Source organism: Camelus ferus, chromosome 13, assembly GCF_009834535.1.
Source record: "Camelus ferus isolate YT-003-E chromosome 13, BCGSAC_Cfer_1.0, whole genome shotgun sequence".
In the NCBI taxonomy this organism is placed as follows: domain Eukaryota; kingdom Metazoa; phylum Chordata; class Mammalia; order Artiodactyla; family Camelidae; genus Camelus; species Camelus ferus.
In genome coordinates, this window is record NC_045708.1 from 6,022,363 (window position 1) to 6,049,713 (window position 27,351).

The following is a 27,351-nucleotide window of genomic DNA, read 5'->3' on the forward strand; positions in this document are numbered from 1 at the left end:
AAAAAGCACAACATTAAGAGCTGTGGGTTGAGGTCTATTCAGGGTCTTACTGGAGCCTGGGAGACAGCCTCCCAGATAGCTCTGAGAGACTGCCCTGAAGAGGTATTAGAAGAGCCAGGACGTATATGAAAGTTTTTGGCTGGGAAATGCATGTAGTCAAGCATACATCTTGGTAAAAGATTACTGCTAATCACACAAAAAAAGCCGATCTCTCCAGTTAGTGATTTTAGTGCTTTGCTGTGTATGAGAAGGTGCAAGAATCTAGGGTCATCAAAATTCTTCCTTAGATATGCATCTGGACTGTCTAGGGGCCCATGTACCCAAAACACAGGATGTTTCACCCTGAATTCCTTTCAGGGTGTATTATAGGTCAGGGGCTAATAACTTGATCTTTGTAGGACTGGAATCGTGGGCAACATTTTTTTTGTTTCCACAAGTAACTTCTAGTTCTCTCCAAGAACTTCCAAGACACACTCAATGATTTTTTTTTTTTTTTTTGGATCTGTCTTCTAAAGCAAAGGAAACAAAAGCAAAAATAAACAAATGGGACCTAATTAAACTTAAAAGCTTTTGCACAGCAAAAGAAACCTTTGACGAAACAAAAAGATGACCCACTGAAGGGGGCTGCAAATGATATGACCAATAAGAGGTTAATATGCAACATACATAAAAAGCTCATACAACTCAACATCAAAAAAAATCAGACAACCTGATTCAAAAATGGGCAGAAGACCTGAATAGACATTTTCCCAAAGAGGACATGCAGATGGCCAACAGGCACATGGAGAGTTGTTCAATATCACTAATCATCAGGAAAATGCAAATCAAAACCCACAATGAGAGATGTCACCTCACACCCGTCAGAATGGCTGTCATCAAAAAGACCACAAATAACAAATGTTGGTGAGGATGTGGAGAAAAGGGAACCCTTGTACACTGTTGGTGGAAATGTAAATTGGTGCAGCCACTATGGAAAACAGCACGGAGGGTTCTCAAAAAACTAGAAGTAGAACTACCCTATGACCCAGCAATTCTACTCCTGGGTGTATATCTGAAAAAAAAAGAAACATACTAATTAGAAAAGATACATGCGTCCCAGTGTTCATAGCAGTATTATTTACAATTGCCAAGGCATGGAAGCAACCTAAGTGTTCATCAACAGATGACTGGATAAAAAAGATGTGATACACACACACACATGCACACCCCCCCCACAATGGAATACTACTCAGCTACGAAAAAGAATGAAAAATTGCCATTTGTAGCAACATAGACGGACCTAAAGGTATTATGCTTAGTGAAATAAGTCAGACAGATAAAGACAAATACTGTATTGTATCTCTTATATGTGGAATCTAAAAAAATACAACAAACTAGTAAATAGAACAAAAAAGAAGCAGACTCAGAGATACAGAGAACAAACTAGCAGTTACCAATGGGAAGAGGGGAGGGGAGAGGGGTAATGTAGGGGGAGGGGACTAAGAGTTACAAACAATTATGCATAAAGTAAGCTACAAGGATATGTTGTACAGCACGGGGGATGGAGCCAATATTTTTTATAACTATACATAGAGTATAACCTTTAAAAATTGTGAATCACAATTTTGTGCACCTCTAACTTATATATCAACTATATTTCAATTTTTTTTTAAAGCCACTAAACGTTTATTCCACTAAATGCCCCTCCTGCTCTGAGACCCCACTAGGGCCTCGTTGTGAGTGCTTTTCCGTACCCTGCAGGCAGTGCCCGGTTTGATTTTATCAAAAGGCAGGGCAGACTCTATGGGTCTGCGACCCGTGAGTCACTCGAGGCTCTGCTGAGAACGGGCCACCTCATTTAGCCCCAGATGCGGTGAGTCAGTAAGCACTACTGTTACCTACTCACAGTGTCTTGACCCCATAGCACCAGGAAAACCTTTTCTTCATGGAGCCTGGATTCTGGATTCTGCTCTAATAAGTGATTCTGAGCTTTTTTTTAATTTTGTTTTTTGGTTTTTTTGAACCTACAGGCTTCATTCAGAGTGTGGCTTACTTCTTCCTCCCAAACTCCACCTTCTCAGATGTAAAAGGCGTTCAGCTGTAAGCCCAGGTGCGTGCTAGTCTGGCTCTAATTGGGAACAGGGCAGGCTCTGGGGAAACAGGCCCAGGAGAGTGGTCCCGGGAACGTCTGGTCTCTGCGGATACTGTGGCATCCAAGTGGTCTGCTTAGAATGCCACGGAGCAGAGGGAGGTGCCCTTCAAGGTGTCTGTTGGTTAAAGAAGCTGGAAGCCAGGCAGGAAGGGAAAAGGAAGGCTTTCCAGGGAGAGGGAACAGCATGGGATGATATGGAACAGCATTGTGATATTGTGATTTATAGTGGAAAAGTATGTATTTGGTCTTCCTCTGTTCCTGGCACATAGATCCTAAAATACTTGGAACTTCCTCAGCACTGAGAGTGTCTTTGTTATGTCAATGAGATGACTTTTGGATAAGCCCCTAGGTGAGCCAAGGATGGAGCTGGTGGCCAGCCCAGTGATTAGGGGGTTGGAACTTTCAGTCCGACCCCACCAACCTCCTGGGATGAGAGAGGGGCTGGAGGTTAAATCAGTTACCAACAGCCAATGATTTACTCAATCATGCAATGAAGCCTCCATAAAAACCTGAAAGGACAGGAGAGCATAGAGGCTTGGGGATAACTGAACTCAAAGGGCACGGACTCTCTGTGTCCTTTCCCCGCGCCTTGTCCTGCACATCTCTGCCCTCAGCTGTAATTTTGGGAACAGTCCTTTATCAGGTATGTCTCCCTCCGCCCCCCCCCCCCCCCGTTTCACTGAGACATACATCACAATATAAGTTGACGGCGTAGAGAATGAGGGCGATTTGCATATATTATGAAATGATTACAGTAGGTTAACAACCCTCATCCTACATGAATGTGTCTCTTGTAAATATTTCTCCTAGTTTGCGGCTCATCTTCTCGTTCTCTTCAAAGTTAATGTATTTTTAGCTTTACAAGATCCAGGAAGTGGAACAAAGAAACAAGCAGCATCTTTAAGAGCAAAGTTCCCAAGATGTAGCAATTAAAAAAAAAAAAAAAAAAAAGACTTGAAGGCAGGGCTGCACGGGCTGTGAAGTTCTGCACAAAACCAGGCAGCGGCTCCGAAGGCTGATTTTGGAAGGCTGCTCCCTTCAGAGAAGAGCCCTGGTGTGCCAGCGGTCCCGGGCTGCCAGGGAGCCTTAGCTGCCATCGCGGTGGGTCACGGGGCTGTGACAAAATCGTGCAGGAAGGGAGGCAGCTGGAGTGTCTCACTTGTGCAAGTTTAGCCCCAAAGTGTGGGTCCTTGGAACTTGGATCTGTTGATCCTCATATGGGATGAGGCCTGGGAATCTGTATTCTAACCCTCCACCTCGTCCACAGACACCTGTGATTCTATCAGGCCAACTCAGGAGAAGCTGGCTATGCCAACCCGGCAGCCTCCTACGTGACCACATTTGCTCACAGAGAAGGGCCCAGACGTCGTCTCCAGGGCCCAACCTCACAGAAGGCTCTGGACCTGCGCCCCCACTAGCACAGGTCGGTCTGAGCCGCCCTGCCCCATCCTTCCTCCCCGCACATCCCCCTCAACACACACACATCATGGGCAATCAGTTCACCAAACACGCAAAAGAAAAATAATTCTTTTATTTAATTGAGAGCAGCAAGACTTTGGCCTTGACCCAGACGGTGAGGGTTTTCAGTACAACCTGCACGTGCAAAAAACCGCATGAGATGTTACTGTGGCGTGATGGGAAGTTTGAAGAAAGGTGTTTTCTTGTCGTGGGTGTATGACGAGCTGTCTGCACCCTCAGCCTGGGCCAAGTCCTCATCTTTATTGAAAAACAAACGCAGACAGAATCGACTCAGGAGCCCAAAGAGGCAGAAAGTGCGCAGGAGACCTGAGGAAAAGACCAAGCACCTGAGGAGAGAGGGGCACCGGGCTGAGAACACACTGGAACGAGAACTAGCACCTGTTCAGGCTGAGGACACACACCTGTAACCGAGGGGTGAGGGTGGACAGACATGAACCACATGGACAGAAGAGAAGGAACCCCCTGAGGCCGAGCAAAGTGTGAGAGGCTCACAGCTCGTCTTGCTCTGGTCCGAGGCAAGAGCCCCTCCTGGACTTTCAGGAAATGACTTCCTCCTCACACATCCTGAACGCCACCCGCCGAGCTAGACTGACCCGAGAAAGAGGTGATGCTGTGTTTCCAAGGTTCTGCTGCCGTCAGCACCGGCCCCGGGCACTGGGACATGCTCCCCCCCGCCCCCCCCCCCCCAGTACTAACACATCCAGTCATCTGCAGAGACGTGGTGTGGAGCAGAGGGAGTTGAAACGGAAACAGCCAGGTGCAACTCTGGGGTGGTTTTTGCACCCCACAGCACAACAGCAGCAACGAACAGGTGGAAGGAGAATACGAGGGAGGCCCGGGCACACAGAGATGCTCTTCTCGGAGCCCTGACTCCCTCTGCAGGTCCTTCCCGGCTGGTCTGGGGAAACCCAGGTCTCAGGCTGGTTCTGGAGAGGCCACGCCCAGCGGGAGCCGGCATTGCACCACCTGAGCCGAGGAATCCGGGGGCCCCCTTCACAGCAGGCTTTATTCCGGCATCATTGTCCCATGGCCCATGCTCTAACTCAGCCGTGAGTCATTTTCTTTTCTGCAGCAAGGAACTTCCTGAATTTCTGCTCCATTCCAGAAGCTAACGTGAGGGTCCTTACCAGTCAGGTGCCCGTGACGTGCTGTAACATCTTCAGGGGAACCAGGTGCCCCGCATATGGGCCGTTTCTGTAAGGAGACTGACCTACTGACAAGCAGCTTTCTGCAGGGCAGCCCAGAGCTTTCTCTGAATCCTGAGGGGATGTCTACCTCTTGCTGATTTTCATAAAACCTTTTTTTAAAGGAAACCCCAAATGAGCACTCTGGACCTAGCTCTGTAGAGGACAAGCCTATTCAGATTCCCCTCCGGTTACAGAGTTTTGCTTTTGGGAGTAAAACGGGCATCAACAATACGGTGTGGCTGCGGTTTTAATCCAGAACCGTATTATAGGTTCAGAAAGTCATTCCAGCTTTGCAGAGTTCTCATGGGACCCAAGGGGGGGGGCATCTACCGGGTAAAATTGTACTTCTCCCCCTAGGCTCACTCCTGGCCAGTGCCTTCTGTGACTTCACAGAGAAAACTGTTTTCTGAAATAAGTGGAACGTGTTGGTGGAACAGCCACTTCTCACAGAGATACATATGCTTATTTTAAATGCTTTTTCTTTTCAATGTAAATAATCACCCCGTGATGTGTGTGTGTCAGTTTCCCCTAACCAATTCCCAGAACCTTCACCGTCAGGGAGGAATCAGGATCTGGATGATTCACTCCCTCTCTGGTCACCTTTCCTATAAAACATTAAACTAGGAAGTTGATAAGCCAGGTCCTCCCCCACCCCACCCCTATTTCAGTCTCCACAAGGACAGACCCGGGTGGCAGTGGGGAACCCGGGGGACTCCCTGCAGCGGCCTCTTCCTGTCCTGGTCCAGCTCTTGCCCTGGAGGAGGGACCTGTATTTTAAGTGTCAGGATTCTGGCCCGTGCTTGAAACTCAAACACAATCTCCATCAAGGGCTGGCAGCCCACAGAGAGAACCTGGGAGGTCCCAAGGAGACCGGCTGTCCTGAGCAGCTGTGCTGGGCTGTGCTCACGGTGGTCACCAGGGAACCTCCTGGTTAAAGGTAACTGGCACTTCTGTTGACCAGCAGAGCTATCCAAGAAAAGCCAGGCTCTTGGGAGAATTGCAACACTCTGATAAACAAGGAATCTGCTCCGTGGCGTCTGGTTGGGGACACATCTCTGGTCCCCCTGACATTTTATTTAGGATGGTGCACAGTGTACAAGTCTCTTCATGCTCTTCCCACAGGTGTGGGTCCCGTCAAATTGTAAACAGTGCTGCGTGGTCATGAGGCCGAGGACCCCCGGACCACAAGGTGCCCTGATAATGATCACATACCTCTAGTTTCCCTGAATCTCAGTGCCAACCCTATGCAGATGACTACCCCCGGGTGCAGAAGGATGCAGTGTGAGGGGCACGTGCGCCTGAGGGTCGAGGAGGTAGAAGAAGCTGAGACTGCGCTGCTCCCCGGCAGGGGTCAAGAGCTTGGCTAGCGGAAGGCCGGCAGCGCACCGACACCCACGCCCGCTCCCTGCAGCCAGCGCTCAGACCGCCGGGCCCCAGGTCACAGCACCCATGCACAGATCTAGGAAGGGAGAAGCTCAGGTGCACGGAAGTTCGCCTGGGGTCCGCGTGGGTCGCTGGGCCTGGCCTGTCTGGGAGGGCGCCGGTGCCTTGGGAGGGCTCTGGGCAGGGGGCTGAGAAGGGCAGCAGCAGCAGAGAGAGAGGAGCCGGGTGCGGACGGCGCGCGTGCAGAGGGCGAACGTGATGCAGTTGGCACCTCCCTGAAACGTGTTCCCGATACCCTGGCCGGGAGAACAGAAGAGGTGTCAGGGCCAGGGCTGGAGCGGGTCTGATCCCCACACGTGAGGGGGCTGGGGAGGGCTGGGACCCCAGGACCTTGCCCTCCACCCCCTGAGGCTGGTCTGCGGTGACCCTGGCAGTGTGGTTCAGCTCGGGGCGGGCCTGAACTTGCAGGTGCACGTCTCCAGGTCTTCCGGGTGGGGGAGGACTTCGGATCAGTCAACTCCCCTGGGGCTACTCCTCAGCCACTGGGCAGCCGCGCAGCTCCCCCGGGCTGCCCCAGGGCCACACTGACCTCCCACCTCCTCTGGTCAAGGCTCCCTGTGGGCGAGGGGAAGGCGGGGTGCAGCTCGGGCTGGATGAGCTGGGCTGCGCCAGGGGAGGGGCTGGGCAGACCTACGTGCAGAACGACCAGCACCGGCGACTGCACCACTGGGGAGCTGTAGAGGGTCAGGATGAAGCGCACGGTGCTCCAGACCCGGAGGAAAATGAAGATGAGCGGGATCAGGACCAGTTTCTTATCGGCCACGGATGTTTGGCGCTGAAGCTGCTGCGCCTGGGAGATGATGGGCCGGTACTCGGAGAGCGCTGCGTGCTGGGCGGGAACACAGAGAGCTGGGGTGAGCCAGACGCACCTCCCGCCCTGCTCACAACCCTTGCAGGGACAGGCTGGCTGGGGGAGGATGTACGGTGGGCGATGCCTTCTCCCAGGTTCCCTCCTCTGGCCCAGATCCTTCTGATCTCCCGTCTACTCCATCTGCTGCCTGCTCCACATCCCCACATGGGTGTCCAAAATGGGTGATGGACCTCCACCGTCAAGCCCACTGCATGCTTCCCCATCTCAGCTAAGGGAACTCTGCCCTTCCAGCTGCCCAGGCCCAAAACTTGGGAGCCGTCTTTGACCCTTCTTTGTGCTCCAGCTCACAGCCCATCCCCAGGGAAGTCCTGAGGGCTCTGCCTCTAAAACAGACCCAGACCTGGATATTCTATCCACTGCCACTGCCGCCAGCCTGGTCCAAGCACCACCACTGCTTCCTTGGATACTTTCAACTGCCTCTTAACTGACCCTCTCCATCGCCCTCCCCACCCTGATCCCTCCCCATCTTAGTCTTATTCTCAAAACAGGAGCAGTGCAGTTCCTTGAAAACTGAAGTCGGACCAAGCCAGTCTTCCACTCAAAGCTCTCGGTGGCTCCCCATTTCACACGTTCCTTACAATGTCCCCACCCCAGTGCAGCTCTGACCTCATCCCTGCTGCTATCCCCCTGTTTACTCCACTCCAGTCACACAGGCTTCCTAATGCCCCAGACATGCAAGGCACACCCCCACCCCAGGGCCTTTGCACAAGCTGCTCCCTCCTTCTGGAATGCTCTTCCCCAGAGGTCTGCGTGGCTCACTCCTCACCCTCTTTGAGTCTTTGCTCCAATGTCACCTTCTGGAGAGGGCCTACCCTGATAGCCCTCTTTACACAGCAAAGGCATTCCCCGGGTGGTCCTGTCCCCACAGCCAGCTCTTTATTCCTATCTGCTTTTCATAGCTTTTATCATCCTCCTTCCTACACTCCACTCACCCTTGTTTATCAAACCTATTACTCACGATCACCCTCTCCTTCCATAATGCAACCACCCCCCAATCTAGGGCACAGGGCTGCTGGGCCCCACCCCGGCCTGCCCCCAGCAGGGGTTTCCACCAAAGCTGGGGCGGAAGGAGAAGGTGAGCAGGCACCTGCTTTGGCTTCCCTGCTCCTCCGCATGCCCTTCAGTGAGAGGAAAGGGAGTTCCAGATCACAACTGCACTTGTAAAAATAGACGGGAAAAAAAAACCTACTCCAAAACAAAGATGTGGTTTTGAGCCTGGTCATCTGTGGGGACACTGAAGGCCCAGGTTAGGAGAGAAGCCACACACCCTGGCATCTCTGGGCACCCAAGCTGGTGCAGCTCACCTGCTCAGAGCACCTGCCGCCTCCCCTGGGACCGTCAGCAGCACCCAGAGAGCTGCACGCCCCACCCCTACCCCCCAGAACCACTTGGGCGGGGGTGGGGGGAGCCGCCGGGCACCAGCTAGGGCTGCTGGCCCACTCCTCTTAAGAGCAAAGCCTGCTCCAGCTCATTTATGTTCAGCTCTCCCTCCTAGCTGGAGGCAGGAACAACTCATTCTCACCTCCCTGCCCGTGATTATTCCTTTTTTCCGGAAACATTCACAGAGTTGTAAAAGACGCCCCATTCACACTTGTGAGGGTCAGCCTCACAGGCAGGGCCCCAGGCTTCCTGCCCCGCTACAGGAAGGGAAGAAGAAAGACACGCAGCTGGAGGTGGGGTGGGGGTGGGGCTCCTAGGCAGAGCCAGGGGGAGCTCCTGGGAGCTTTCATCGGGGAGCCTGAGACCTTCCCAGGGCCGCAGAAAAAAGGAGATGAGCAGCGCAGCCCCAGCCCAGGCAGGAGACCAACCAGAAAGCCTGAAGAAGACAAAGAGGATTTCAGACCAGTTGGGAAGCCCTGCCAGCATCTCTGTCAACGACTCCAAGCTGAGCCAGAGGAGGGTGGCAGGGAGGAGTGAGAATCAGGTAAATTTTGAAGTACAAAGAGAACAAGTCTGTGTCCGGGAAGACACAGATGGGAGTACAGGGTGCGGATCAGGGTCAGACAGCTGCGGGAGCACCCTGCACACTTGGCAGTGGCGGCTGACACCAACAGCACACCCTGAAAGATGGGGACACACTCTCCTACGACGTCAGCCTTGAAAACTCAGAGCAAAAAGGAACACAGGACCCCACACCAGCAGCAGGAGCTTGGAAGTCTGTCCCCAGAGTGTTCACGGAAGCCTGTGTTACTGCTCCAGCCACGGGTCACATTTTCTTTTCCATCGTAATCACTCACACTTCTGCCTCCTTCTAGGAGGGCAGGACTCACGCCTGAGTTCTCATTACAAACTCCCGGGCCACACAGAGCTTTTGTGCATAGTAGATGCTCAGTAAAGATGCACTGAATAAAATGGTCAAGCAGATCAATGGATGGGCTAACCTGAGCCTTTTTTTGGCAGCAGTTTGCCTGTGGCCAGGAGGAAGCCCATGCTTTACATCTGCAGAACCAGGAGGCCAGAACAAGGGACAATTTCACCAGATTATCAAGAGGAAAACCACTCCTTCCTAGAGCTGCAGGCCAACCCACGTTGTCAGAAGTCTCCTAGACTCCTGGCCAGCCCTGCCTATTGATTTATGAATTCCTGCGAGCCTGAAAAGTCTACCATTTATGGTATTTTAATCACCACGGATAGTGAGGTGAGTTATTTGTATCACTGATTATAAAATTCCACGGCCTCCCCTCCCCTCCCCAGCACACGCCAGTTCCCTTCTTATTGGATACTGCTCATCTTTCATCCAAATTCCTCTCAAGGTTAAGCAACCATGGCAGACTTCCAGGAGGGGGCAGTAGAGAGCTGTGGCTCAGAACACAGGCGGAGCCCTCAGCCTTCTGACTCCAAAGCAGCTCATTCTGAGCTGGGCGAGTTTAGGGGGGCCCCTTAACCTCGGGAAGCTCCTGTTTCCTCATCCACAAAAGTAGGAATCACAGGACCCGCTCCTGACAGGGCTGCGTAATTAGCAAGCCAGACAGCCCACAATTCTCGTAATTAGGTGTGGTCCCGCTGCCCAGCACAGCAAACCCTCTGTCCCTCTGGCCTGTCACTAGGCCTGTCCCCAGGGGGGCTGGCCTGGGACCCCGCGGCCGCACAGAGCTCGGGCGGGGCCCCGAGGGGCACCTACCGCTCTGCCGATGTGCTTCCGGATGAGCAGGTAGAGCACGGGCAGCGTGACGTAGGCCAGCAGCTCCCACAGCTTCCCAGTCAGCAGCATCCACAGCACGCGGTCCTCTGCCTCCAGGTCAATCCAGCACCAGCCCACGGACACGTCCGAGGCGTCGTAGCCGATCTTCTTTAGAGCCACGGCTATTACGGTGATGACCAGCGGGACCCCCCAGCTGAGGAATAAGGAGCAAACGGGAGGCAGCGAGGTCAGGCCCGGTTCCTGGCAGGGCGAGGGCGAAGTGACCGGGATGCCATGTAGACAAGGAGAGCAGTGCCCTCGGGAGTCTGGAACAGACAGTGTCCCTGGAGAAAAGAGGGGCGGGAGTCCTCAAAGCCCCCAACCCCACCCGCCAGGCCCACCCTGAAGTCGTAGAGCCTGGGGAAGGGGACACCAGGGATGTCCCGGCATCTCGCCTGGACAGACACACCCTCCCAACCCCTCAGGTTCTATTTCGAACTGCCAGGCTCCTTGGAGGCCGGCTCTGGGATGCTGTGGCCTGGGAACAGCTGGCTCCTTCCTGCACCCAGGGGCCTGCAAACACCAGCCCACGTGTCCGGGCCTCATCCACACACCCTGCTGACAGTCAGCCCTCCCTGGCCAGCCTGGCTCCAGGGGAGCACGCCCTGGTGGCATGGGGTTGTCTGGGTGGGGAATTCCAAGGTCCTGGGCACCTGCAGCAGGACCTGGAAGGGTGAACATGGGCTCGGGGCAGACACACCTCCTCGGTCCTCAGGCCCCCTTCCTCTATGGGAAGGGGGTGGGCCCTGGCAAGGGTCAAAGGGGACCCTCTAAAGCAGAAAGCCCAGAGCAAGGTCTCCCTCTCAGGGGAGTGCTGGGCTGACTTTTCAAGAGCTTAACGCAGTGGCAACACAGCCCGGGTTAGAGCCGAGCCCCAAGGCCCGCCCCCCAGAGCTCCCCACATCAGTCTCTTTGCAGAGCCTTTTAAATCAGGTAGCGAGACACACAGACACTACATGGCCACCTGGCAGGGTGGCGAAGAGCTTGGGCCGTGATGCAAGGGGCTGGGCGTGCTGTGTCCCAGCCTGGCCCACCTGGCTGACCGTGGCAGTGTTTTTCTCCACCAAGTGGGAATGATCACAGAGCCTCGAGCACAGCGCCGCTCCGGGTCACCACAGGAATAAACTGACCAGCGTTACGCCCAGCACACGAGACGTGGTGAGTGTGTCTGTGTTGATGACCGCTGTTGTCAATGAGTTCTGACCCCACGTCCCAGGATTCGGGCCTGTGGTGCAGGCGCCAGGAATGTGTGAGGCCTGTGCGGTCGCTGCCCCCAGGAAAAGGACACATGGGCCTACGTCCCGGCCCAGTTACCCACAGAACAAGCAGTGAACGGGACAGTGTCATCAGTAAATGAAAGGGAGGAAGTTGGCTCTCTTGGCCTGGGAAGGACGGGGTGCAGGAGGCTCTCAGAACCACCTGTCCCCTCGCCTCCGCAGCCTCCACAGGAGGGACAGCGCAGCAAGTCCTCCTCGAAGTCACAAAGGCTCAGAAGGGGCAGAAACCCTACAGGAGTTAAAGGGTTATGAGAAAGGTACCAAGTTACACTTTAAAATGGAGTGTGTCCATTTTAAATGCTAGTCCTGTGCAAAGTTATTCATCTGGTAAGTTAACAGATATTAGTGTCAAGCTATTTTGCCTTAATAAAGGGTTACCGTTTTAAAACTCAGGCCGTCCTGGGATTTTACACAGGTCAGCTGTGAGCTCCAGGAGCCTGTGTGGGTTCACTGCTGTTTATCTCGGCATCTACAACAGTGCCTGGCACGTGGGAGGGGCCAAACTGGGACCTGCTGAATGAATGAGTGAGTGAGTGAACGAATGAAGTTTGAGCCAAGTGACTGAGACAGCTTCCCCAACTGACTTCCTAAATATTCACTGCAAAGACATTATGCAAAGGAGCTAAAAGGCTTTTCAAGAACTGCATCTGAAATCCTGAAGTCAGAGGTGGGCTTTCTCATCACTTCACGGTTCACAGGGTTCCTCTGAGGAGTTCTGGGAAGAGGGGAGCGCAGTGCGTAGGGACAGTCACCCGGCAGGACTGGAGCCGAGGATTCCCACTCAGGCAGGAAGGGAGAGCAGGGTGTGGCAGGAGGAAGGGGCTCCTGTTCCTCCTCGGCATCCCTAGGGCCCTTAAGGGAAACCCGGGGACCACAGGGTGACAGCCCCACGGTTTGCAGCTTTAGGTCTGTCATACGAAAGCTGCAAAGTGATGTGTTTCCTCTGTGTCCCGGAGGTGTGCCTGGAGCTGAGTCTGTGTTGGGAAACATCCAGAGGGGAGCCCAGACAGACAGACAGCTCTGACAGGGTTAAGACCAGGGGTTGATCAATCAGAGTTGCTGTTTGAACTTAAGCACAGCCAGCAGCTCTACGGGGGCCAGAAGCTGCCTGGGGAGGCACTTAGGTGGGGGTGGGAAGGAGGGGTAATCTCACGGAATGGAGTGGGAGGGATGGTCCGTAACCCAGCCAAGCAGGCTCACCCAGACTCATAATTTGCGGGCACAGACAATGGGGTGCTGGTGATATTTCAACATCAGAAAGACGTATATGCACAAACGTGTGTGTGGATTTATACACACAAACTATGAATTTTACTGACATCAAGGATGTGAGGCACACACTTTAAAAATAATAATAAAATGCACGTTACCCCCTCTTGTCAATTCCATGCCGCCAAGTGAGGCTCACACGATGCTGCTGCTGCTTTTTGCCAAACTCAGGTATCCGCAGCCAACCTGTGGCCGCAGTTAGCAAATGAGGGTGGCTCCATGACATGAAGGTGGGCGGTATTTCCATCCTCCTTAACCGGTAAGATGGAAGTGACATGAGGAAGACCTGGGGAACAGACAAAAGCTGGAACCTCACCGGGTCAGCATGAGGTGAGCAACCTCTCTGTGGGTCAGGTAATAATTTCCCAACCCTGGAAGAATATGTCTTCTATTTTCCGGCTCTGAGATCCTGCCCCTTCTCATCACCTCCCGCTCAAATACCCAGCTTCCTGCCTGCCCTCATGTGGCAGCAGCCTCTGCATAAGTTCAGAGATCAGTAACACTTTTATGTTTAATCTTTATATTTGACATTTTCTCTATCACTTCCTTAAATCTAGATCAGCCGTCCAGCAAACTACGGCCCTCAGGCCAAATCTGGCCCAAGGTCTGTTTTTTTTCAATAAAGTTTTATTGGCACACAGCCATACGCACTGGCCTCATGTTGTCTATGACTGCTTTCAAGCTGCAAGAGCTGAGCTGAGCAGCTGCAGCGGAGATCACCTGGCCTGCCGAGCTGAAAATACTCACTATCTCGTCCTCTACAGGGAACAGTTTGCTGCCATCTGCTCTGCAAATCAACAAAATAATAATTAGGACCGAAGGAGTTTTGAATATTTATTAATTTTGTTTTTAATGTAATTTATTTAATTGTAAGTTTATATAATGTAACTTTTAATGATGGTGGTATCCAACAATCAGCCCACAAAATGCCCTGAAATTTTGCAATCGGGTCCCGCAAGCTGGCTCCAGGACACCACGGGACAGAGGAAGGGAACGGTAGGGAGCTGAAGCTGCCCCAGGTTCTGGACCCAGAGAGCAGAATGAGGAGGAAGTCATTTCGGCAAGCTCAGATAAGCCCAGCTCTTCTCCGGCCAGTGGCCACCCTGAGATGGAGGTGGTACGAATCTGGAAGGAACTCTACAAAGACACCTGTGATGTAATTCCTGCTTTCCGTAAATGCATACTTCTAATTTCTGACATGTATCACATAAGAGTTTTTACCCCTCCAAAAAAAAGAAGCCATCCATCAAAAAATAAAATCAGAACGAGTAAGATACAGCTCAACAGCACGTGTGAAACAGACCCAGGGTTTTAGCTGACCGTGACCGAGAAAGTCGTGTGGTCAGAGGGGTCGCCCTGACGCCCAGATGTTGAGGGGGAGGTCAGCCGGCAAACTGCCCTGCCTCCGTGCGGACACCTGTGACCCACGTGCTAAACCTGAGACTGGGAAGCTGGCACCAGAGCCGGGCCTGGGAGGAGACGCAGGGCCTTGAGCTGTTCCGGAACATTTAAAGACTCTGAGGAGGTCCTGCTAGTGGGGTGGAGTCTGGTGGCCGGAGGAAAGGGCAGGTGTCCTGCTCAGTCAGAAAGCTGAGGGCTGAACGGGCGGCCTCCCCAGAGGGAGTGTGCCGGGGGCGCTGGGAGAGGTGCCGAGGAGGGACGTGGTTAAAGCAGGTGACCAACAAGGCCCCTTTGCTCCAAACCTGTGACTCGGACTGAGAAGAAGCAGGGCTGGGGTCACCTAGATGCAGGGGGTCAGAAGGCCATTCTGAGCAGTATCCCCCACTGGGAGGGGCACCAAGAGCTTCTTCCGGAGGTGCCTGGGCCCAGCCCTCACTTGTGTTCTGCGGGCTCTGTTAGGGCAGCCAGAGCAGACGAAGGTAGAAGCTCCTACCAACAGTGGGGGAGGAGTGCTCCCTGGCAGGGCGCAGTAGCCCAGAAACAGGGGACCCCCTCCCACCACAGCCAGGCTGGCGGAGCTGGGGGCCCTCAGGAAGCTTAGAGGAGGGGGAAGCCCTTCAGACTGCTCATGAGCTCGGCCCCTGGGACTCAGCATCCACTGTGTTCCTCGGTCTCCCAGAGAGAAGCTGAACCACTGTGGGATCAGCCAGGTGGTGAGCAGGCTACGTCCCACACCTGGATTCCCTGGCATCTGTCAGGTGAGCACGAGAGGCGGCCAGTGCCCACAACAGCAACACTCTGGGTTTCCCAGTGGGTCCCCAGTTTGCCCAGCTGGGCATCTTCTGGAACCTCTCCCACCAGTCAGAGGCAGGGGGGACACCTGGGGTGACATAGCCTCCCCCATCTCGTGGAAGGGGGCTCATGGTCTGCTCAATACACCATTGATTCCTGCACTTTCTCCTCACCCCAAACCTCCCCCTTCCTATAGATCTTTGTGGGGTGGGTGGCACCTGCTGGGAAGGCCACAAAAGCGTCTTCTCCCCCAAAGAGCAGAGCCTGGTCCAGGTGCCCGTGGCCTATGAAAAGCCTTGAATGTTAACATGACCTCAGAATGCCCTGATCTGCTTGACCATTTATTCAGTGCATTTTTATTGAGCATCTACTATGAACAAAACTGTTAGCAACAGTGTGCCAATTTAGAAAGCTCTTGGGAGCCAGACAGAGCCTGCTGGAGGGACCCAGCTGGGACGCAGCTGCGGGCAGCAGGCCTGGTGAAAGGACTCCAGGGCTCGGCTGCCTGGAGGTTTCTGTCCGGAACAGTGGGCTCTGATTGTTAAGCATGGGGCAGAGGGGCCGGCGTGGGAGTGCAGGGAGTCGGCCACTGGCCAGGCCACCACCAGAGCCTCTGAAGCTCTGGCCACAGGAGTGGGGAGGGATGTCCAGAGAGACTTTTAAACACTCGCCCCCAGGGCACCACCTTCTGCAGCCCCGCTTCCATGGGCGCCCAGGAGCTCCTCAGAGATGCTTTCCTGCCCACCTGGGCCCAGGGAAGGGCCAGTAGGATCTGACTTTGCCCTGGAAGGGTCAAGGGGTAGCCACTGGTGCCACAGTGCAGCCCCTGCAGTGGGCTCCCCTGAAAGCAGTGTGGAGACCTCACGCTGTAGCAGTGCCCCCGGGAAACGTCTACGGGGGAACAAAGCCAGTTCAACTCTTGTTATTCTGGGGAGGACTGACCGACGTGGGGTGCTTCTGTGTCCACCCCCTATTCTGACCCTGCCCGCTGGGGCCCTGCCCGGCCCTACGGTGGGCCACTTTCTGCTTAGAGAGCTTGCAGGCTTTCCCCTCTCTGGGCCCATAGTTCCCCTTTTCTCTGTGATGGAACTTCCCACGCCTCACGGGGGGGGGGGTGGTTCATGGTGAACTTGGGGTGCCATCGACTCTCTTCTTCCAGAACCCCCCAGCAAATGCCAGAGAGCAGGTGGGCACGTGGGCCAGGGGTCATGCCCACACCTCCTCCCACTTCAGTGGGGCCAGAAGAAATCCTACGACGGCTCGAGGTGGCCAGCCCGGCCCGGGCCCTGACTTCTGACTCGGTGAGAGGAGGCACCCCTGGCCTGACCTCCCCCCACGCTCACAGGACACACCAGTGGGTGCCTGGCACAGCGGTGGCCAGGGGCACACAGGTGGGGAGACAGTTAATGACCCTGCCGGCTCGGTTCAGAGGAACCCACTACCTTGCTGCAGGGGGAGAGGTGCTAACGACTGCTTCTGAAAGGCAGGGCACCTTCTGCAGGGGGACAGAGATGGTTTCAGGCTTATCTTATCAGAGGGGAAGTGACCCTGCCCACAGCAGCTGCCAGCTGACCTGCTCAGCACGTTCTTAGGCCAGCACTGCAGATAGATGGCCACAGATGCCTATCCAGTGGATGCAGAATTCGGGGCACTGGTATCATGCTGCCTCCACAGCTAAGATGCAACAGGAGGGGAGTTAATACAGGGCTTTCCCTCCAACACAGGATATTCTCACCCAACCTTAAAAATGCAGCAACAACCAGAAGATTCACCTCCGAATACTGTCGGCATCAGTGGTTGTGCAACCTTTGGGCAAAAGTCTGAGGACTTACAAGAGGTCCTCGTTAGTTACAAAAGGAAAGCGTAGCTGCGGTGGAGAACCGGCAGATAACACGTTGACCCAGGGGTCAAAGTGAACATCACCAGTAAAGGGACAAATCAAAGTTGTCGGGCACTGCTGTGAAAGAAGCGAGAACACGTTTCCTTGAGATTCCAGCCCAAAGTGCAGATCCTGAGTCCACTCACGAGAAAGCATCAGGCAAGCCAGGCAGGGGACATGCTGCAAAGTAACAGGCCTGTTCTCTTCAAAAAGATCAAATGTGAAACCCCAGGGAAGATGGAAGAAATATTCCAGATGAAAGGAGGGTAGAGAGAGGAAAACGAAGTCAACGCATAAGCCAGGACCTTCCTTTGCTATCGGGGACCTTATTAGATGACTCACAAAACCTCAATAAACCCGCAGTCAGACACTGGCATTGCTCCGTGTTAATCTCCTGCTTTGAGGAGGTGTGTGTGGTTATGCAAGAGACTATCCTTGACTTTTAAAATAAAGACACACTAAAGGATTCAGGAGTTGGGGGGCATCAGGTCTTCAACTTCCTCTTAAATGGTTTCAGAAAAAAAAATCAGACAAGGTAAAGCTAACATGGTAAAATGTTAATAATGGTAGAAATCTGGAAAGTTAAAAATAAATTATTTCCAAATTCTCTCTCAGTTTAAGAAATTATTGTCAAGGCCTGGAGACAAGATGGAATCCTAAAATGAGCACTGACCTTCGAGTTCTAACTCTGAGCTTCCCACTAACAGCTCGTGCAGCCTCGGGCAAGTCTCATGGGCTGTGCCGGGAGCGTGATCACCTGGAGCACCCGGGTTACAGATGACAGATGAGCTGAGGAATGGGACCTCACTTTGCAAGACCTCAGGGGCCTGATGCAGCTTGTGATGACATGCAGTGTCCCTGAGGATCAAGTCTAAGCTGCCCACTTTCCCCAAATAGATTTAAAAAAAAAATTCTTTCTGTAAAGGACACTATGTCAGACATTATGATGGGCCCCCCGGGGCCGTGCAGGTGCTTTCTGGGAACTTGCACGTGAGCACCACTCTCTCTAGCCTCCTGCTGTGCCTGGCTTTTTTTTTTTTCCTCCCCACCCCCCACTTAACACTGTAGCATACCAGTTAAAAAATATATGATTTAATAGAATTCACGGTCAATATATAACGGCAGTGCAACACTTCCAGGTGAGGTGAAGTCTGTAACTTACCATTCCCCTATTTTTTGGACATTTAGGTTGCTTTCAAATTCTTACCATTAACAGTGCCGTACAAACTCCTCTGTACATCCGGCTTTGCATGCAATTTGGTTTATCTCCTTAGACCAGGTCCCTATAAATAGGATTACTGGGATCAAGGGGTATGAACCAAATACTTCCTACATGGATTATACCAATTTACATCGCCAATAATGATGTACGAAAACACCAGTTTCACCTGCATTTATCACATCAGTATTCTTCCTCGCTAATTTTTTCCTTCTAATTTAATGAGAAAATGATACCTCACTGTTACAACGTGTGTTGTTTTGAGTTCTCATGCTTTTACTATTGTTAGAATGTCCTTTGTCTATTTATCAGGATATGTGTCAGTTTTTTTTTAAAAATCAACTCATAAAAACTCCTTACAGACTAGAGATATCAACCTTTTGTGTTGTCATATTTTAAAATATTTTCCAAGACTGAAAGGTTTAAAGAAGAAGACTGATTTCCAGTCGTTTGAAAAGATTAACCAGTGGGTGACTGTGTCGCCTGTGTCTGAAGATGAGATTCCCACACTGAGAGGTCCTTCAGCAGCAAGAAATTAATCCTCCAAAGAAAGTCGCTGGACAGTCCTTAGCAAGACAGTCTTGGAAGATCTAGGTCAATACACGAGCCTGTTGGACAGGTTTTACCAATTCTTAGATGTGCAACGTGCGTGCTAACTTCTGAAAGGGAATAAACTGCCAAAGCTCCTTACTAGCTTGGATTTAGGAAACTTTTTTTTTCTTTTTAAGAAGCACGTGGGTCACATCCAACAGACAAGATGAACAATTTGCTTCTTTTTTTATGGCCAGAGAAGGCCACGCAGACTTTCTTAGGCCTTCCTTAGGCATCACAGAAAACATCCCCAGAAGTGAACAGAAAGAACTTCCAACTCAGGGTTCTTAGGAAATTTGTCTTTTCTACAGGAGCTGCACCAGGCTCTTTATCACTTAAAAAATACATTGTATTCAGAATTTTTCAAAAGAGGGGGGAAAAGAGGAGAGATTCTTGCAGAGTCTTGGCTTCTTCTCAAGTGCACGTGCGCCCCCCCGCTGCCCACACCCACGCAGCCTGCCAAGGATGGGGTCTCGGGAATGGACCTGGAGACCAGGAAGGATGCAGAGAGAGGAAAGGCAGTCCTGCTCGGTGGGCCCCCTGAGGCACGTCTGAATGGCTCTGGGCAAAAGTTTTGACTTGAACAGCTGAGAAGCAGGCCATTGAGTTTCCCAGGGACTGAATGGCCTCGATCCAACAGCTCTGAGACCTGGAGGTCAAGTGACTCTTGCAGGCTTGTGACCTCACTGTTGTGACACCCAGGTGACCTGTCTCTACCAAAGTGCTGACTAGCCTCAGTCTCTTGGAAAGAACTCAAGTATTTAACATAGAGGACCTATAATTAGGGCAGCATTTGGTGCACTTATCTGGAAGGAGAGAGGATAGAAGCTCTATAAAATTGCTGCCCTGGGTTCAGCACAGGACACCACCAGATGTCTGAATCTTGAGATTAACACCAGGAAGGGGCCAACCTTCCTCCATAGGTGAGGGTTACTTGGATGAGACACTCCAAAGCCAGGGCAGGACAAGGCCTTGGTTTTCTCTACTCTTAGAGACTTCAGGCAGCTGGCAGCCCTCTTCCAGACCAGCCTCTGCCACTGACCTCAATTTCAGAGCTACTGAACTCTAGAAAGTAAAGATTATCTAGAACAGCGATAACAAGCGACTGGGGCCTGATTTAGAGATGGGCAAAGATAAAATAAACAAGGCTGTCCCTCCTAAATGTTTTAGCTGAAGCAGTGTGTCTGGCAGAGGGCTGAGTGGAGGGGCAGCCTGGGAGTGGCTCAGTGCACCACACCTACCTCGCCAGCCTGGGGCAGCCACCTAACTTATCTCCCAGCCCCGATCCCAGGTGCTTCTCCCCTTGGGCAGCGGGGATGACCAGAACGCAACGAAGCAGGAGACGTAGGGCCTAACGTGCCTTCGCCAGCTCTCCAAGTGCTTCCAAGTTACCAGGGTCAGGCTCTGTGGGCCAGCTCTGGGCCCCCACCCTCCAGGGGCTGCGCTGAGGCGCCCACCTCCTCGGGAGGCTCAGGCTGGGGTCGCCTCAAAGGAGCACCCTTGCGGAGAGGCTCAGGAATGGTCCATCTCTCAGGCAAGCCTGGCATCATCTCGCTGGCCCGCTAGCCTAGGGCGGTCGCGGGGCATGAGGAGACTGCCCGCTGGGCGCCCGGCCAGGGGTCTCGGGCTCGGGCTCGAGGGAAAGCAGCGCGGCCGCCACCCACCTGACGATGTGGAAAACCCAGAGCAGGCGGCGGGCCTCGGGCCCGCACATGGAGCGGACGATGCTGAGGTACAGGTAGAGGGCGATGGCCACTGTCCAGAAGAAGGAGCTGGTGCTGGCGAAGGTGGAGACCGCGCCCTGCAGCACGCAGTCCCACGAGGAGCCCTCGAAGTCCTGCAGAACCCCGTAGAAGTAGGAGGCAGCCGAGAGCAGGTCGGCCAGCGACAGGAAAAACAGCAGGAGCCGCGCCCGGCTGCGCAGGTCCGGCCACAGGGCGTGCGTGGCCACCAGCAGGCCCGAGCCGAGCGCGGAGAGCGCGCAGGACAGCAGCACCACGGCGCGCTCCGACGGCACCAGCACGGTGGGCGGCGCGGGAGGAGGCATGGCCTGGCGCGGAGGGGGCCGGGGCCGGGGCGCCGCAAGGCCAGAGGCCGGGCACCGTGCACGGCCGCCGCCGCTGTCTGGGCACCCACCCGGGAGCGGCTCTCGTACCGGCCCCCGCCTCGCCCGCCCGCGTCCCGGCCCCTCCTGACTCCTCCGGGCCCGCGCCCTCCACGCCCCACCCCATGGCACCCGCGTCCGGACCGCCCCCGCGCCCCGCCCCGGCGCCCCGCCCCCGCTCTCACACCACGCCCCTGCGACCCCCACGCCCCACCCTGTGACCCCCACGTCCCGGTTGAAGCCCGGTGCTGGACCCCTAAGCCCCTCCCATGAGCCCTGTCCACGCCGCAGCGCCGTGTCCCTGCGGGCGCACCTTCTACCCTCCTCCTTCCCTATCCTCCCAGCTCCCCAGCACCACCCCCGTGCCGCCTCCCCAGCCCTCACACCACACTCTTGTGCCCTCCACATTCCACCTGATAGTCCCCACATCCTGTCCGAATCACCGCGCTCCCTCCCCCCCACCCCCTAGAACCCCCAGCTCTTGCCAGCAGGCTAGGACGTCCAGTCCTGGGAGAAATGGACTGGCATTTCTAGGGCTAATATTACCTTCCTGCCTTTTAGCCAGCACACGTGTGTGTGTGTGTGTGTGTGTGTGTGTGTGTGGTGGAGGGGGGTGTATATTAGGGAAAGGGGATGGAGGTGTTCTTTCCAGTGGTAATAAAAGCAACTCTAGAGTGTGATCCTCATTCCTTAAGCAATGGTACCTGTCATCGAGTGGTGCTTCCCCCAGGGAGTGTTCCCAATTTTTCTTACAATAAGCACGCTGTTTTTTAAAATTGAGCTATAAGGCAAGCTTTTTTTTTTTTTTTAAATGAAACATTAACTCCCAATTTTTCTTCTTTTTTGAAAATTTCACTTTAAAAAATTGGGATACCAATCACAGACCATAAAATTGGCCCTTTTAAGTGTGTACAGAGATTTATAGGACACAAATTTGTGCAACCATCATCATTACGTAATCCATAACATTTTCATCACCTCAAAAAGAAACACAGTTAGTAGTGTCAAAAGAGAGGTAACAGGTCCAAAATGGAGTCACTTGTTCTAAGCTCACATCTCGTAACCTAGACCTCACACCTTACCTAGTTGCAGTTTCCGTCTCTCCCAGGAATGTACTTTTAACCATTTGATCTGGAACTTCCTAGTTAGCACTAGTGAGGGAATCCATCTGATAGACCCCTGCCATCCCCCAAAGGAAGGTGACCTTGCCTGAAATAATCAGCTCTTTGCTAGAATAATTTCCTTATCCCATCTTCTGCCTATAAAAATCTTCCATTGTGTACAGCTCTTCAGAGCTCCTTTCTGTTTGCTAGGTAGGATGCTGGGTGATTCATGATGAGTGAATAAAGCCAATGCAATCTTTACAATTTACTCAGTTGTATTTTGTTTTTTAATAGTAGTCATTCCCCATTTCTCCCTCCCCCGAGCTCCTGGCAACTCTAATCCACCTTCTGTGTCTATGGATTTGCCTATTCTGGACATTTCACAGGGACGGGATCAGATAATAAGTGGTCTTTTGTGACTGGCTTCTTTCACTCAGCTCATTTTCAAGGTTCATCCACATTGTAGCATGTAGGGTGCTTCATTCCTTTTCATGGCCTAATAATATTCCATCGTACGGCTATCCCACATTTGTTTTTCCATTTATCAACTGATGGCTACAATTTGGCCATTATGAATTATGATGCTAGGAACATTCATAAAGAAGCTTTTGTGCCGACATATATTTTCATTTCTCTTGGGTATATACATGTCTTGGGTATATACCCAGGAGTGGAACTGCTCTGTCATATAGCTACTCCATTTTTAACTTTTTGAGGAACTGCTGGATTGTTTTGCAAAGTGGCTGCACCATTTTATATTCCTACAGCAGTGTATGAGGGCTCTCATTTCTCCACATTCTCCTGACACTTTTATCATCTGCTTTTTGATTCTAACAATTCTAGTGGTATGAAGTGGTGTTTCATTGTGGTTTTGATTTGCATTTCTCTAATTAATAATGATGCGGGTCATCTTTTCATATGCCTATTGGCCATTTGCATATCCTCTTAGGAGGAACGTCTGTTCAAATCCCTTGCCTATTTTTCAGTTAAGTTGTCTTTTTGTTATTGAGTGGTAGGAGTTCTTCATATTGTCTAGATACTAGACTCATCAGATATATGATTGACAGAAATGTTCTCCCGTTTTGTGGGTTGTCTCTTCACTTTCTTAATAGTATACTAGGAATGCACAAACGTTTTAATTTTGATGTCCAGTTTACCTAATTTTTTCCCTTTGGTTGCTGTGCTTTTGGTGTATTATCTTTGGTGCCATATCTAAGAAACCAGTGCCTAATTCAAGCTTATGAAGATTGACACCTGTTTTCTTTCTTCCCAGTATGACACAGCTTTGGTTACTGTAGCTTTGCAGGAAATTTTGAAATTGGGAAGTGTGAGTCCTCCAATGTTGTTTTTCTTTTTCAGTATTATTTTGGCTGTTTGGTTCCCCTTGCAATCTGTATCAATTTGAGAATCAGCTTTTCCATTTCTGAAAAAAAAAAAAAATCCAGCTGGGATTTTGGTAGGGATTACATTGAATATACATATAATTTTGGGGGAAGAATGCTACCTTAATATTAAATGTTCTTATCTATGTCCAGGGGATGTCTTTCCATTTAATTATATCATCTTTAATTTCTTTCAGTGATGTAGTTTTCAGTTTACATGGATTTGATTTTGCATGTGATTCATAAAAGGCAAAGATTATCATCTGCATAGATTATCTTTTTGTGTCTAACCTTAAAAAACATACTGACAAGTACCTAAAACACAAATATACAGTTTAATAAATAATTATAAAGCAAATACCCACCCAGAGCAAGAAATATAACATTACCAGCACACCAGAAACTTCCTCCCAAACCTCTTTCTTCCTCCTCAGTGACTTCCTTGCTTTTTGAAAATTATTCATGCATGCATCCCTTAAGAAAACAGTATAATTTGCCTGTCATTGAATTTTATACAAGTGGGAATCACCGGTTTTCCCTTTTGTGTCTTCTATTTTTTGTTCAACATTTTTTTGTGTGAGATTCATCCACTTTCTCATACAATTCTTTCATTTTCATTGCTGTATAGTATGCCATTAAAAATATTTTTGGATCTATTTATCTTTTCTACTGTTTGGGGACATTTGGGTTGTTCCCAGATTTTGACTGTTACAAGCAATGCTGGAAGGAGCATACATTCTTCTTTAATCAGGAAAAAGTTACTAAGAAGAATTCTCAGCAGCTTGAGTAAGTGTATTCATGGGCTGTGTTCTGCAGAGGCTGAAGAGCAGCTGCTTCCCTTCTGAGTCACTTAGGAAGCCCCTGACCTCCTCCTGAGAGGACCCCAGACCGTGAACAGATCCCAGTTGTCAATGAAGCCTCTCAGCTTTTCACTAGTGTGAACAGTTTTAAGCTTGGATTGTGCAACCAGCCAGGTCTTTGGCACATGGCCATGCAAGAGCCTGGAATGGACTCTCTCCCCAGATCACAATCATTTAATCTTCTGGTTATTTAGGGAAGAATAGGAGACAGGAGAGGTCTTCTGGCAAGTATCTCCATCACAGATCAAGCCTGACTGTATTTTTCCTGCTTTGGTGAAATAAGAGCCCTTCACCCACTCCCCCAGGTGATCGGTTGGTTATTTCACAAGCAAGTTTGACCAGGAGATCGCTTCATCTTCTTTGCACTGGAAAACAACATTCAAAGAACATTCAGACTTGCCACGATAGGGAAAAAAAATGGGAAAGACATGCAATGATATAGCGTCAAATCGCTTAGATTTAAGCTTGAAGCTAATTTCCCAGTCTGATCACACCGATGTTGCCCCGATGAGTCCAGGGATGAAGCAGGAGGTGAAAATCACAAGTCCCAAGTTGCTGGGTGATCTGAAACCAGCTAGTGTGGTCTCCGCCAAAGGGAGCCGTGACATCTGACGCCCTGCCTGGGCTCTGCTTCTCCCATCCCAGGGCTGCTGGTCCTCCAGGGAGGCATGACCAAAGCAGCAGACCCAGAGAAGCCCAGGCTCCAAGCTCCCGCTGATGGTTCTCTCCGCCTGTGGGATGCGGTGTCCTGTCAGCCACCTTCTAAATTCTGGTCTCTCAGGCCTCTCTCTCCCTCCTCTTCCTTGGGGGAATTGGTGAGAAACCTAGATAGATTCTTCTTTTGACCCTGAGTCATCTCTCTAGCATCTGTGCCAAGCCAGCCGGCAGTTGTCTGCTACTCCACAGACCAGGGCCAAAGGGGCCATGTCTCAAGGTCCTGGCACATCATGACAGCCCCCCTCGCCCTGCAGTTGTCTGGCAGAACTCGGGGCCCAGAGCCAGAGAGGCCAGTGGCCTGGGAGCAGGCTGGCTTCGGTTTGCTTCTCGGGAGGGGATAGTTATTTGTACCCCAGTAACTGGCACAAGATGCTTCTTCTCTGACAACTGTAAAGGAGGTGACAGTTTGGAGTTTCTAGACTGGAGGAGCCCGAAGTGACTTTCTAAGCTCAACTTCAACCTAAGTAACAAGCCATGTAGGTTATTTTAAAATCTAGGACAGAAGAGGGACTTTTCCTCACCTTGGTGCTAGAAATGTGGGCTGGCCACCTTTCTCATTTCCCTCTTTGAAGGTGGATATGGCTTGTCTTGCCTTTTCTACTGAGGTACCACTGCGAGCAACGGCCATGGAAGAGGAACTGGGTTCATGGGGGGCCCCTCTCTGTGCTCCCCCACTCCCAGCATCCACAAAGGAGGTTGTGGAACCCCTGGCATGCTCCTGTGACCATCAGGCCACACAGATGGAGGAACAGGACAAGCCTGACTTGCCATGCTTCTGCAGTCAGGGGCCTCTCCCTCAAGGGGCAGAGCAGGTGGGTGGATTTTTCTGCAGAAGCCCTCAGCACGCAGTGGGCTGTGTTTAAGCTCGCCCCGCCGTCCCCTTGAGCCCTCCCCCTCCCCAGCCCAAAGGCTGAAGGCTGTTGCCCCCAGCTCGCCGGGCCCCTGGCCCTCCCGCCAGCAGAAACTCTGCAGCCCCTAGTTCTGCCAGGCTCTTAACCTTGCACCAGCCCCTGGGGGTGGCCACTTCGGCAGTTCCCAGCTGCCTGGGCCAAATTAGAGAGCAGCTGAGCCGCTAAGGGGAGAGGCTGTTTTCCTCTATACCTCTGCTGGGGGACTTGCCCTGTAGGTGAGACTGGCTGGCACTGGCTGGACGCTGCTGGCACCAGGAGGGAGGTTGTACTCTCTAGCGGAAGACCCAGGTTCTAGTCCGACACCTGTCCTGGATATATTTTGCGGGCAGAATTCTAAAGACATCCCCAACTCAAGATTCCTGTCCCCTGGTTATTTCTTTAAACACTAATCTAGGTACTGCAAGGGGGTTTTGACGATGTCATTAAAGGCCTGTTATGGTCGGAATGTTTGTGCTCCCTCTCCCTCTCCCCCCAATTCCACGTGTTGAAACTAACCCTCGATGTGATGGTCTTACAAGGTGGGGCCTTTAGGACGTAATTAGGTCTCGATGAGGTGGGAGGATGGAGCCACCTTAATGGGGTTGGTTCCTCTGTAAGAGAAGAGGAAAAAAGCCCAGAGCTTCTTCTCTCCACCATGTGAGGACATAGCAGAAAGGCAGCAGGCTACAAGCCCAGAAGCAGGCTCTCTCCAGGAACCAGATCTGCCGGCACCTTGAACTTGGACTTCCAGCCTCCAGAACCGTGAGGAATAAACGTCTACTGTTGAAGCCACTCGGTCTGTGGTGTTGTGGTGTTTTGTTATAGCAGCGCCAGCTGACGAAGTCTATCTGGCGCCCTCCAGAGACCAAGACGGTCCAGGTCGGTCTAGTCAGGGAACCATTTACAAGTGGAAGGTTTTCTCTGGCCAGTAGCAGAAGAGGAAGTCAGGGAGAATTGAAGAGACGGAGATTCCATGTGAGGGGGATTCGGTGTGAGGACACAGCCCCCTGGGGTGACAGTGTGAGAGGCCCTGAGAAACACTGCTGGAAGCTGAGACCCCCAAACCCCACCAACCGCCTGACAGAGCTGGGAACACAGCCGCCAGCGCCTGAGTGTGAGACCCTGAGCAGAGGACCCTGTCCAGGCAGGATAGACTTCTGAGCTGCAGGCACTGTGAGATTAAAATAAACAGGTGCTGTTTTGTAAGCCACCAAGTCTGTGTAATTTGTTACAAAGAAATAGGAAATTAAAACACTACAGGGCAGGGACCAGTTAATCTTTCTAGACCCCTAGTGCCTCATCCAAAAATAAGGACAGAAAATCCTCAGAGTTGTTGTGAATAAGGGCTATTGGGGCTTGTAGACCGAGCCCTGGACTTGGTGACTTGAGGCCAAAATTTGCTTGTTGTGTGGCCTTGAGCAAGTTACTGAACTTCCCCTAGTCTCAGTTTCCTCACCTCGAAAATGGAGCCCACAGCAGCTAGCTCCTTGGTACCTGAGTAGTAAGTAGCTGAGCTTATGGCCACCCAGCCGGAGACTACATTTCCCAGATACCCCTGCAAGCAGGTGTGGTCAC

The 27,351-nt window shown here is 52.1% G+C and overlaps 1 protein-coding gene across 4 annotated transcripts; it reads right to left on the minus strand.

The window, feature by feature from the left end:
- Positions 1-5,833: 5,833 nt before the first annotated feature.
- On the minus strand, positions 5,834-20,955 carry GPR157 (G protein-coupled receptor 157). 4 transcript variants are annotated; one of them, XM_032495125.1, is made up of 5 exons: positions 20,385-20,955; positions 12,940-13,124; positions 10,233-10,446; positions 6,875-7,069; positions 5,834-6,476 (listed from the first exon to the last, which is right to left on the minus strand). In XM_032495125.1, exons 1-5 carry the CDS (start codon positions 20,949-20,951, stop codon positions 6,273-6,275), a joined length of 1,365 nt encoding a protein of 454 aa, XP_032351016.1. In that variant the 5' UTR covers positions 20,952-20,955; the 3' UTR covers positions 5,834-6,272. The 4 variants fall into 4 exon arrangements, with proteins under 4 accessions (XP_032351016.1, XP_032351019.1, XP_032351018.1 ...); XM_032495128.1 differs by lacking the exon at positions 20,385-20,955 and adding an exon at positions 18,507-18,536; XM_032495127.1 differs by lacking the exon at positions 20,385-20,955 and adding an exon at positions 18,118-18,165.
- Positions 20,956-27,351: the final 6,396 nt, after the last annotated feature.

Excerpts from the sequence above, each read along its gene's own strand:
- GPR157 (XM_032495125.1), bottom strand. The coding sequence starts at position 20,951 with ATGGGGTGGGGCGTGGAGGGCGCGGGCCCGGAGGAGTCAGGAGGGGCC. Across the intron at positions 10,447-12,939 it reads CATGGAATTGACAAGAGGGG|CTGGGGGGTCCCGCTGGTCA; the intron begins GTAACGTGCATT and ends CTTATTCCTCAG. Across the intron at positions 6,477-6,874 it reads CGGTGCTGGTCGTTCTGCAC|GGTATCGGGAACACGTTTCA; the intron begins GTAGGTCTGCCC and ends TCTCCCGGCCAG.